Here is a 13,361-nt window from a genome sequence, read left to right as displayed (position 1 = left end):
TGCTGAGCACAGGGGACAATCCCTGCCCTGCTCCTGCTGGCCACACCATTGCTGATCCAGGCTAGGATACCATTGACCATCTTGGCCAACTGCTGGCTCATGTTCAGCTGCTGTCAGCCAGCACCCCCAGGTCTTTTTCCACTGGGCAGCTTTCCAGACACTGTGTGCCCATCCTGCAGCGCTGCAGGGGCTGACTGTGATCCAAGGGCAGGACCTGGCTCTTGGCCTTTTTGTCCCTCATACAATTGGCCTCAGCCCTTCCATTCAGCCTGCCCAGCTCCCTCTGCAGAGCCTTTCTACTCTCCAGCAGATCAACACTCCCACCCATCGTGGTGTTGTCTGTGACCTTGCTTAGGGTTCACTTGATCCTGTCATCCAGGTTATTGATGACAATATTAAACAGGACTGGCACCAGTAATGAACCCTGGGGAACACCACTTGTGACTGGCCACCAACTGGATGTACAGTAATTTCACGATTACAAGCCACATCGTTTTGACTAAAGTTTTGCTCCCACACCGTAAATGCGGCTTACACTCAGGAGCGGTTAATATGTGAATAATTTTCTGACATTTCCAACCCCAGAAGTGCAAACCGAGGTGCCAAGTCGAGTATCTGACGGTAGAACCCAGCATTGTGCAATTGTTAGAAATTGGTTACTCTGTTTCGTGGCAGGTGGAGCCAGCTCAGTGCCGACTGGCAGCACAAGGATGGGGAGGCAGGGGACTCCCTCCTTCAGGCAGCGTGGCCCGGAGTAGAGGCAGGGGGCTCCCTCCTGCTGGCCCCGCGGCCCGGGGGGCGGTGGGGGGCTCCCGTCCCCCGCCTACCGCCGCTACCGTGGGTGCCAGCGGGCTCCATCCCCACCTCCCACCACCGCCACGCGTGCTGGTGGGCTCCGTGCCCCGCTGCCACCGCGGCGCAGTGCCGGGCCGGGGCGAGCGAGCCCAGCGGCGGCGGCCAGCCCCAAGTGGCCCCGCCGAGCAGCAGCGCCGAGCTGCCCCATCGGCAGCCCCGAGCCCTCACAACCCGAGCCGCACCAGTAAACCCCGCCATGCTGCAATTCTGTTACTATTTGGCAACTTTGTTGCACGCAGATCCTCGCGAACGACAGAGCGGCTTATAATTGGGTGCGGCTTGTGTATGGACAAAGAACGAAATGTTTGCCAGCACCCGGATATGTGGCTTATAGTCAGTGCAGCTTGTAATCGTGAATTTACTGTAACTCCGTTCACTGTCTCTGGGCCTGACTATCCAGCAAAGAATGTACATTCACACCATGGGCAGCTAGTTTCTTCAAGGAGAAAGGAATTTGATCCCTAAAATGAAACTATAAGCAACTAAAAGACTGCAGATAGAATTGTGTAATAGATTAAAAAATATTCAGTAACTGATAAAAACAGTGATGACCTGTTTTTTGATTGTCTTTTGCACAAGTTGTATTTCATACTTTATCAGTGCATCCTTTGGCTTTTTTAGTGACTCCTGTATTTGCCAGTGTTCCCAGTGACATGACAGTGGAGGTTGGCACAAATGTGCAGATCCCATGCAGTGCTCAAGGAGAGCCGGAGCCAGTCATTACATGGAATAAGGTACTACATATTCAGTAATTGCAGAAAGGCAATGGCCTTTCCATCTCTTCATAATTAATTATTGAAAGTACAGATTGTGAAATTATTGCTTCCTGTGGTGTCTGAAATCATTACCTGAAGTCCAATCAGTAAGTATTTAATACGGAGCATGTATATAGATACTAAACCTGAATTTTATATAAATAAATATGCATAGTAGTTACACAAATTATTGTGCAGACCAACTAAAATTCATAATGTATGTCTTAATAGGTCTGTATTTAATGACAATTCTGTGTGAATATCCTACTAATATCCACGCTTTCAATGATATTATAGTTATAAAACAATAAGAAATGCTGCATTTGCTACTTCTAGTTTGAGACCAGCCAGGACAGGCTTTGGTAACTTCTTGGTAACCTCTTTGTGGCTTTGATTTCCATTGATGTAATAATTGCTATATCAAACTATAGAGTATTAGCAGAGTTACCAGTGAATTAATGAGTTGCTGATGTTAATATTCAGTTTTTCTGATTATATTCTTCTCTTCAATTAGAAATTTACTTTAATGGACCTTAAATAGCTTCTAAATGAAGAACATGAAGAACTGATATACGTAAAGCTTTTGAGATCTATTTCAGTTGGTTAATTATGAGAAGAATAAAATATGTATGTTCCCAAATGGTGCTACCTTATTTTTGGGTCATGGTGAAAGCCTATTAAAATACTTTATTATAATGAGTACTTTTAGAAGTAAAGAAATACCCTGTACAATTTAGAAGTACACTTGACTTTTCTATATAAGCTTATGTAAATCAATCTGATTGTGAACTTGGTGTGCGAAATAGAAATACAAAATAAAACATTAAAGCAGGAGAGAAAAAGATGACAAATATCAGGTATGAAAACAAGTGTGTTTCGAATAAGTAATCTTTGGGCTTTCCTGCAGGACGGAGTACAGGTTACTGAGAGCGGAAAATTCCATGTTAGTCCAGAGGGATTTCTCACCATTCGTGATGTTGGCACAGCCGATGAAGGTCGCTATGAATGCGTTGCCCGGAACACCATAGGATACTCCTCTGTTAGTATGGTGCTTAGTGTGAATGGTAAGCCACATGACTGAGTATGACTTGAATTATTAGTTTTGTCCCAAGCGTCTAACATGTAAGATGAAAATAAAGCTGCCAAAATACTAAATTAGTAATTTTATTAATATTTTTATTTTTCTACCATTATTCTTTCTTTTTTTCACTGTCTTTTAGTGAGATGGTAATGTCATAATAGGAATATCTCTATGTGTTAAGCTCCAAAACCAGCTGTGCTTTGACCTAAAGTTAATCTCTCAACTTTCTTCTTGAGATATTACTTAGAGCTTTTAGAATTTGCTAGACAAATACCCAGTCTAATTTTTAGTAATAACTTGACGAAAGTCTTTTGTATCTTCAAAGGGACACTTACAGCACTCATTGAAAATTAGGCTGCAAGTATTGCAAAACAGTTCAGGAAAGTCATACAGACCTTAAGAAGCTAAAGAGAAAACTAAGAAAGGAGAATATTTAATCTTGTTCTAATTATTTGAAAGTAATAATGGCAAATAATAGTTACCAATTATTTCTATGTAATAAATGGCAATAAAGCAGCAAAAGAGGCTAAGGAAATAACTTTGCTGCAAAGATTGACCATAGTACTTTTCTGGCTTATTGACTAAATATACTGATTTTTCAGTTTAATTTTGATAGAAAATAAAAGAAAATAGTATGATTTCTGTCTTTCAGTAGGGAATATAAGACAATATTTTTGTATCTTCAAAAAATTAGTATAGAATGGTGATTTCTTTGGTATTTTGGTATGAAGATGTCTTCAATATATTAGATATTGTTTCCCAGTGTTATTTGGGATGTTCTGTGTTTTGTTTACTAAATTGATGAAGATATATCAGTGACATTTCTAATGTATTACTTGCCATGGTATCAATCAAATGGTATCAATAAAACTATGATCTTACCTGTATTAGGTTGCTTTTAGTAGACTTTTAATCTATACTTTTTACTATGAAAAATATTTCTTTAATCTGTAAACATTATTCAGGATAGAAAAATTGTAGGGCTAGGAGTCATTCAGTAATGAGTTTCCATCTACATATATCAAGTCAGCAAAGGAAAGAAGGTTATGAAAATCAGTTAATCTGGCTATTCTGGAGATGCATAGCAAAAAACCGTTTTTGTTTAGGAAAGATTAGTTAGTTCTCAAGTCACTAAGAGTGCTGCAAAATGAAACCATGAGTTGAAATAAAACCCCAGTGGAAATGAGTTTCATTCACTTAGTACAGGTGTAAATTGATCATTCTCATCTGCTGAAATCAGCAAATTACAGAACTTCTTATTTGCTAATTTGCAGTAAATAATTGTAATGTGGGTAATTTCTTCTTATCTGTAGCATAAACAAGTCTAAAATTAGTGAAACTACACTTAATTAATCTGCATTCCATCTGAAACTGTAAATGAAATTTCTCCTTCAGAACTAGTGGGATATGAGATGCTGTTTTGCTATGGCTGCTTTGAAAACTGTTGCCATCAGAGGAACAAGGAGGACAAGTGGACAGATTATAAGTATTGGTTAATTGCTGTATGGACAGTATTTAATGGCACAGACAGAAATGCCTAAAAACTTGCATGTCATCATTTCTTTTAAACAGGGCGATGTTTATGAATGTTTCTAAATCAAAACACTTTCCTAAGATTGAGACTCAATAAAGGCAAGTGTATAGAAGTTGGGAACAGGTTTTACTGGCTGTGTTGGATAACATTTTAAAGATGCATTTCTTTAGCCGTTTTCTTCTGTCCTTTTCCATTTTTTTGTAAAAGTCATTCCCCCTCCCTGCTCATATTTGAAAAAAAGTATTGTGGGAGACTCTTACAAGGAGTTTTAACCTCTAACATTTATCTGTCTAAAAAAAGAACTGCTAGCAATAAACAGTCCAAGCAAAAATCAAGTACAGAATAGTTAACATCTGACCAAGGTTTATAATTCTACCCATGTATACTGTTAATCAGAAAGATAGCCCTGCAAGTAAGCACCAAGTTTACATCTAATGTAGACAGCACTAAGGAAGGTAACCAGCCACTGGATTTCTACAGACTGAAATTTTGCACTGTTCAGCTTATTCAAGGCACACAAACACTCTGAAGCAACTAAAATTTAAAATTTAGACATATAAATGACATTTTTTCCTAAAATAAGTAGTTTACCTGATAGTGTTTCTGTATACTTGCTATTGAAAATGAAACTGTCAAGCAAGGGCAGTTGGTGATTAGGATGGATCAGGGGCTATTGCCCTCAGGCCGTGTGGAAAGGGTCAGCTGATTTTGGACGCTGGGAATATATTGCCAAAAGCCTGAGACTGGCCTCAGGGCAGAGAAAGGGGCTTTTTCTGCAGCTATAGAGTTCCAGGGACTGTTTTATTTGATGGTATAGAGGGTTAAGTTTGATTAAGTGGGTCTAGACTATGAAACTCATGTAGACACGATTTAAGCTGCCACTTAGGAAGGAATAATGAAAAGTTGCCTAGGGAAAAAAAAAAAAAGAAGTCATGAAAAGCTTTTAAACAACAGTTTTTATGTCAGATGATTTTGTACATCTGCTGATTTAATTCCAGTATATTTGCTTTGGACTTTTTCCCTACTTTACCCTTCTTCCTGTGTGACTTCTCCAATCTAAACATACTCTGGAAATTGTTAGCTGTTGCCCCTGGATCTGGTAGTTTTTAGTTTAGACTGAAAGGAAGGTTATTAGTCCTACTTAGTTTGTACAAACATCCAGCTGCAGCTAAGCATTGCATAAAAAGACCTATGCATTATTGAATTTCCAGTGTTGTGTACAGTTGTTAAATAGCATTTAAGCATGTGAGTTTTAACCTAGTATTAAAAGATAGTTTTAAAGTAGAAAACAAAGTAGTGATCTAAATTTAAAAAAAAAATTACTGTCCTTTAAAGTTAATCTGTGTTGCTTATTATACTAAGATCAGGAGAAGAACAATGTTAATTTATGTTCATCCAATTATGTGAATTTTGTTCGTTATACGCCTCTTGCAGTGCATTCCTGTAAGCTCTTTAAGTTCTTTAATTCCATTCAATACTAATTCAGAACTAGCTGAAATCAAAGGGGAAATATGCATTGATTTCCATGGGTATAGGTCAGACTCTTGATACCAACACCTAAAACCTGATAATACATGAGAAAAATCCCTAAATAATAATAATAATTATTTTTTTTATCTGATCATTTGAAATTGTAGGTCTATTTAAAGGACAACTAAACACTATACATTTCTGTTAACTTTATCTTGCTTTTGAGTTACAAGCTAGATGACTTTAAAGCTTAGGTTAACTTCCATTTTTAAATTAATTTTGTGCTACTTTAATATGCCTTGATAGAATTTCAAAATGGTTAAGAATTTTTTTATTTGGATGAACTAACATTTAAAGAACAGGGTTTACTGAAATGTAGGCAGAACTGAAATGATGTCGTGTCTAGACTCTGTTTTATGGAAGTATCTTTTTGTGTGTGGCCATTTTTTCAATAACATGTGAATTCCTTTTTCTCTAGTTCCTAATGTCAGCCGAAATGGAGATCCTTTTGTACAAACATCAATTGTGGAAGCAATTGCAACTGTTGACAGAGCAATAAATTCAACACGTACACATCTGTTTGACAGGTATCTCCTTTTTTTTTTTTTAAATTGAGAAGACAGAATTAGTTTTGTATATACTAGACATAATGCGAGATTTATTAAACAAGAAACCATTTTATTACATAAAAGACATTGTTAGTGTCTGGTTGTTTCTGAGAATACTAACAGTTTAACATGTAAGGATTCCTATTGTTTATACATTCTTGCTGTGATCTCTGTTCACTGCAGTAATTATTCTGCTGAGATAATGTCTATTAAAATGGTACTAAATATTTAATTGCTACTAAATATTTAATTTTTTATTATTTTATTGAATTCTTTTCTTTTTGGTTTGCCTTCCATTTTGAGATGAGTAACCAAGGTATGTACTAATCACATTGCTGAACATTTACATGATTTATGTAAATTATTGTTGTCTTGTAACTCCTGTGTGCACTTACGATTTTTTCCCAAATTATCTATCAGTCGTCCTCGTTCTCCAAATGATTTGCTAGCCTTATTTCGATACCCAAGGGACCCATACACTGTTGAGCAAGCAAGAGCTGGGGAAATATTTGAAAGGACCTTACAGCTTATTCAAGATCATGTACAAGATGGTCTAATGGTTGACCTGAATGGAACAAGTCAGTATTCTTTCCTTATTTTTCTGCTTTGATGTGTGTTTGCCTTTTTAAGTCATTGCACTTCAGGAGACATTAATTTTCTGAGGTTTGGTCCCAACTGCAGAACCATTGCATTGAAATCATTGAAGTATTTGACTTTGCGAAAGTGTACCAAATTCTGTTCTTGGTTTGCACATTGTTCACTATATAACTCTGAGCCCTTCAAGTGGAGTGTTTTTCTCACACTGACATATTAGGAAAAAGTTCAGTTTCTGATTCTTCTGCTGGTTGAACTTAGTATAATGGAAGTGTGTAATTTAGTGTAATGTTATATTTGTTAATTCTCTGTGTGTTAATTTATTAGGACCATTGTCTCATAGCAGAACAGACTTTTCTGTTGTATATTAAAAATAAGCAGTATTTTGTTCCTGTTTCTTTAAGAAAACTATTTAATATCAGCATGCCTTGGCAAGGAGAAAACATGACATAACAAGAAGGATTTGTGTACCTTACAAACCAAGGTTTCTGCATGTACCACAATAATATCCAATTATTTGCTACCTTATATTAATGAGTGTGAAACTAATTGCGTTGTTTAACACTGACCTGATGTAATGAGAAATACAGTTCTTGTTATTTTTCATAACTAGCAAAAAAAAGTGAGGTTTCGTTTCTGCCTTTTAGGTATTGGATTGCAGTCAAACTCATGAAGTCCAGCTGGAGTGCATACAGCTAATGTGTGTACAGATATGTGTGGATAGCTTGAAATGTGGGATTGAAGCATTTGGAAATAATGATAGAGTTTTAGGAGAACTTTTGAGACTTGAGACATAGCCAAAAACTACACCAACAATCTAGAGGAAATACTTTTACTCATTATATTCTTTTTGATGTTTATAATTGAGTATTTAGTGTAACTTCTGAAAACTTTAACGCTGACCATGAACTAGCAAGTATTTATAAGACCAAAGGCAGCAAGCTTTGTGGTGTACTGTCATACTTGCTAGTGAAAGGAGCGTGTTACTCATTATTAGATCTCAGTAGATAATTTGTGATTAATTGTTTGCCACAAAAACTTACTCAAAATTCTTTGAAGACTGATGTTTTAAAAGAGCCACCCTGTTTGGTTTGGTTCTCTGACTAGATGCATATGCAAGAATATTGAATATAAATGCTAAAAGTATATAGAAGTAGCAATATATAAAATGTGATGTGTGAGAACTACTTGACTAGGATTCAAAATAGTGAAACACCTAAGGTTTACCAAAAACAGGCATTAAAGCCTTTGGATACTAGTCAATAAATACAAAATCAGGCAACTCTCTGTGATACTGTAAATTTTGTTTGCAACCAGATCTTGCTTTTCAAACCTACAGAATCCACAGAAACCTGGCTTTTATGGAAACTTGAATAGTAAAATAAATCTATTTTCATTTAAATTGCCCAATACTCTGAGTTTTAATAGTAATTTTTGTCCTTATTTAATTTTATTTCAAAATGCAGAGCCAAATGAAAGGTGTTATTTAGCACTTTTGCATTGAGAACAGTTGAGAAATGTGACAGTTTGCCAGTCAGAGACTTTTTTTGCTGTTGCAAAACCTCTGAATATCCCAAAGAATGACTATGGAGCCAAATTCTCCTCCACAGTGCCAGACTGTCCAACAGGGGGAATGGCCATTAATGGAGGTTCATATTAGATGTTAGGAGAACCAGAAGGCCGGTGCAGCACTGGAATAACTAATGCAGAAAGGTGGAGGAATCTCAGACTTCACAGATTTTCAAGCCTGCTAGACCAGTTATACAGCTATCAGGTGCTGGAAACAGCTCTACTTCAAGCAGGAGCTTGGTCTGAATAAGAAGTCCCTTATAATCAATATTTCTGTGACCCTATGAACCATCTTCCTTGCTTTGAAAAAGAAGGCAATGTGTGAATTGAGCTAGCCAGCTTCTAAGCACTGGAAATACCCAGCACCTAGCTATTAAGAGAGCAGAGGCAAAGTTAGTGCCCACAATGGGAGAGGTAATTAAGGACTGGCATCAGAAATACAAAATCCAATCCATCGTGAGATACCACATCCCAATTGAACTTCTAAAGAGACAACCTGAGCCTTTTATTTTAGATTAGTAATGAAGATCATTCCACCCAACAGATTCACAGTCAAGTTTTGCTCACAACTTGATTGCAGAAGTGGGAGTGGCAATCAGGAAAACCACAAATGTTTATTTGAATGAATAATGATCATAAGCAAAGAACTCCATAATGAAAGATGATCATTTAAACAAAAGTGGTATTATAAAGATGATGTTTTCTGCCACAGTTTTAGAATTAAACTGCCCTGGTAGCCAGGATATTTTAAATATGCTATCAATTATATCCTCTAAGTGTGTATTTTGCTGAATTACCCAGTGGCACTTACAGGTTTTGCTCTGTGGTTTGTTTTTCTTTTTCCTAGTATGGAATATTCCATAAAATAATTTCTGTATGTCTGCATGAGCATGTCAGCTTTGTCTAATGCAAGCACTAAAACTTTGATGTCTTTGCTTTGACTTGTAAACCATGTAAAGTACTCATAGCTTGGGGCTGAGAAAACAGCTTCCCTGGCTGAGCACAGGTCCTGTCCCGGTGGGCAACTGTGGGCAGCCCGGTCTCTTTCAAGGCAAAGACAAGGCTGGGCTTAAGGTAGTTTATTTGCAATTGCCCTGCATTGTGAAAGTTGTCAGAGAGCTAGTTGTGCCAATTATGTGTTGAATTTTAGATGAAGACCATTGTCTTTGCAGGCACACTGGGACTGAGCTCAGGACTAAAAGTAACATTTCTCAACTGTATGCAATTAACCAATACCGACCTCTTGCAAAACTGCATTCAGTTCATATTTTTGAGTGTTTGCCATCATGCTGGGAACCCCTCAAGCCTGTGGGAGCACAGTTACACTCTACACTCACTCATTTCCTTTTGCCTTTATATGGCTTATTTGGTTTTATTCCTGACTGCAAGCTTTGCTGATCAAGATCCATGGTGGTGTATGATAGTTTCTAGTTAGCTAAATGTACATCTACACTGCCAAATATTCCACCTCCTGGACTTTTTCCTGGATCCTGGAACTTCATTCAACTACACTCTATGTCCATTAATCACTCATGGTGTACCTTTTGCTTTGAGTCAGTGGCTCCTTATTGAAGTTGTCCCCACTACTGTGTTTTGGTATGATTTGTGATATGGTCTTGAACAACGTCAATTCTTTTCAATTTAAATGAAAAAATGGGGTCCAGGCCACATTCAGTCCAGGGGTACAAAGTAAAGATTTTCTGAAGGACACCTACTCCTGGATACAGTAGGCATGTCTTAGCAGCAAAAATTTCACCTACTGAGACATTTCTGTTGGTCTACACAAATTGATAATGTAGATGTAGCCAGAATTTTTCCCCCTGAAATTAAATCCAAATGTTACTAGGTAAAAATCACTTTTACAGTGATTCCTAAGAGGCAGCAAGGACAAGGCACAGCTGACTCTTCTACTGTTTGCAGTCAGCCAACACTTCACTGGGAGGCCTTATGGTCTTCAGTCCTTCCACATGCCTTCATACCACAACAGATCATGCAGCACATAACCTTAGTCTGAGACTTTAAAAACATAATTCTACTGAATTACAGTATGTATTTTGTATGTATTATTTTTCTGTGAACTGAGAAAAAAATTCAGGAAAACGATAAGTATGTTTTAGTCCCAGAGGTGAATGGTGTGGATTGCAGAGGAAATCTGTGCCAAGTGCTACACAAACACTACTTTTCTATAGAAACTCATCCAGGGAAATGTGAATATGAGTTACTCCACAAAGTTTTTCCTAGAGATCATTCCACGTTTGGCTCTATTGCTGGTGGTTATTTAATTTTTTTCATTTTTTATTTCTTAAAATCTGCAACTTTCATTATGATAAAGCAAAACAGTATTGTTCAGTGAATGAGCAAGTGTCAAAAGCTAAAGTCTTGAAGTCCATTTAAGTGTTACTGACATTTTTTAAAATGTTTTTACTAACACGAGGAAAATGTTGTATTTGTCTCAGTATGAGACTTTTATTTCTGAAAATGTCTGCTTTCCCAAGTGACTAAGTAAGTAATGAGCTCCTTTTGTGACCATTTTGTAAAAGTTGCACTTCAATTGGCATTTTAGAAAGGCTCCTCCTGACCTAGTGGTGGTGAAGTTGTTCAAATGACCTAATGCTTTAATATACATACATGATTATTGCCTTGTTTAAAAATAGGGATGTTTAATCTAGTGGGAAATGTAAAGTAAAATAAAAAATAAATTAGCATTTCAAATACATTCATGATCTGTGTGGGGACCATGAGTCTATGAATTCTCTGATTGTTTTCTTTCTCTGCTTTCCCTTTCAGGTTATCACTATAATGACCTGGTATCCCCACAGTACTTGAATCTGATAGCCAATCTCTCAGGATGTACAGCCCATCGACGAGTGAACAATTGCTCAGATATGTGCTTCCACCAGAAGTACAGGACACACGATGGAACATGCAACAACCTTCAGCATCCCATGTGGGGCGCTTCCCTGACAGCTTTTGAACGTCTGTTAAAGTCAGTCTATGAAAATGGATTTAATTTGCCTCGGGGAATTGAACCCAGAAGACTCTCTAACGGCTATGCACTCCCAATGCCTCGCTTGGTTTCCACTACTCTGATTGGGACGGAAACCGTAACTCCTGACGACCAGTACACTCACATGCTCATGCAGTGGGGTCAGTTTCTTGACCATGACCTTGATCTCACTGTGGCTGCGCTGAGTGAGGCCAGGTTTTCAGATGGTCAGCACTGCAGTTCTGTTTGTACAAATGATCCTCCGTGCTTTTCAATCATGATACCACCAAATGATCCCAGAGTTAGAAATGGTGCGCGTTGCATGTTTTTCGTACGCTCCAGCCCAGTTTGTGGAAGCGGCATGACATCTCTCCTGATGAATTCTGTGTACCCACGAGAACAGATCAACCAGCTGACTTCATACATTGATGCGTCCAACGTGTATGGCAGTTCAGACCATGAAGCGCTAGAAATCAGAGACTTGGCGAGTCAAAGGGGGCTTCTGAGGCAGGGCATTGTACAGAGATCTGGCAAGCCCCTTCTTCCATTTGCCACTGGCCCACCAACAGAATGTATGAGAGATGAAAATGAGAGCCCAATACCCTGCTTTTTGGCTGGTGATCAGCGTTCTAATGAACAGTTGGGTCTTACCAGCATCCACACATTGTGGTTTAGAGAGCACAACAGAATTGCCACAGAGCTACTGAAACTCAATCCACACTGGGACGGTGACACAATATATCATGAAACACGCAAAATTGTTGGTGCAGAAATGCAACACATAACATTTAGCCACTGGCTCCCTAAGATCTTTGGAGAGGTAGGCATGAAGATGCTTGGCGAATATAAGGGTTATGATCCCAGTGTTAATTCTGGCATAACTAATGAGTTTGCAACTGCCGCTTTTAGGTTTGGTCACACACTCATTAATCCTTTTCTGTATCGACTGGATGAAAACTTTGAACCTATTCCACAAGGCCATCTACCTCTTCATAAGGCATTCTTCTCTCCATTTCGGATTGTAAATGAAGGAGGCATTGATCCACTTCTAAGGGGATTTTTTGGTGTTGCTGGTAAGATGCGTGTCCCGTCACAATTACTCAATACAGAATTAACAGAAAGACTCTTCTCCATGGCACGTACTGTGGCTTTAGATCTGGCAGCTATGAATATTCAGAGAGGCAGAGATCATGGAATTCCTCCCTACCATGATTTTAGAGTTTACTGTAATCTTTCTTCAGCTCAGACTTTTGAAGATCTGAAAAATGAAATTAAGAATCCTGAAATCAGGGAGAAACTTAGCAGGTGAGCCTGAGGTGAAGAAAAAGTCAATTATCTAAATGTGCATGCAAAAACTGTAGCTAAATGTCTTATCTAGAAAAAGATACTTGCTAAGAAAGACTTAAAGGGATATTTTAAGAAACTTCCATCACTACCAGAGAATAGATGTTAACAATTTCCACTTGCAGATAATTTATTTACTTCTACATCTCTACGAACAATAAAAATATATACAGTATATATACAGTAATAAATACTGTGTGTGTTCATGAAATTATTAGTTTGAAATGCCTAGTTTTGTAATTGCTGTTAAATATGAGTGCTAATTCGGTGTAAGGTCATATTAAATGCCAGCTTTATGCAAGTATTTAGGTATTCAACTCCATTAATTCTGTACAGTGAAACAAAAGTCAGTATTGTCCACTGTACTGTCATGTTGACATCCTTCACTACCAGTAATCAGTTCTTCTTTAGACATTCAGTGTTTGAAATGAAGTCTATGTCTACCTGCCACTCCTAGATTATTTGCTCAAAATTAAAGAGGGAATAATTCTCAGCTCAGTAATAGAAAAAGTATGTACAGAGGAACAGGAAGGAGAAGCTACAAAAAAGAAACAATTCTAAGAAA

The 13,361-nt window shown here is 37.8% G+C and overlaps 1 protein-coding gene across 1 annotated transcript in view; it reads left to right on the top strand.

The window, feature by feature from the left end:
- PXDN (peroxidasin) overlaps positions 1–13,361 on the top strand; it is an 86,771-nt gene that overhangs the window by 54,500 nt on the left and 18,910 nt on the right. Inside the window, exons 13-17 of the mRNA XM_033055244.1 lie at positions 1,477–1,589; positions 2,518–2,674; positions 6,174–6,282; positions 6,724–6,881; positions 11,254–12,757. Of these exons, the coding sequence (XP_032911135.1) occupies positions 1,477–1,589; positions 2,518–2,674; positions 6,174–6,282; positions 6,724–6,881; positions 11,254–12,757 (2,041 nt within the window). The remainder of the gene's footprint in view (positions 1–1,476; positions 1,590–2,517; positions 2,675–6,173; positions 6,283–6,723; positions 6,882–11,253; positions 12,758–13,361) is intronic.

This window comes from Catharus ustulatus, chromosome 3 (genome assembly GCF_009819885.2).
Source record: "Catharus ustulatus isolate bCatUst1 chromosome 3, bCatUst1.pri.v2, whole genome shotgun sequence".
Taxonomy (NCBI): domain Eukaryota; kingdom Metazoa; phylum Chordata; class Aves; order Passeriformes; family Turdidae; genus Catharus; species Catharus ustulatus.
The sequence above is the reverse complement of the archived record's forward strand: the minus strand, read 5'-3'. Positions and strand labels throughout refer to the sequence as shown.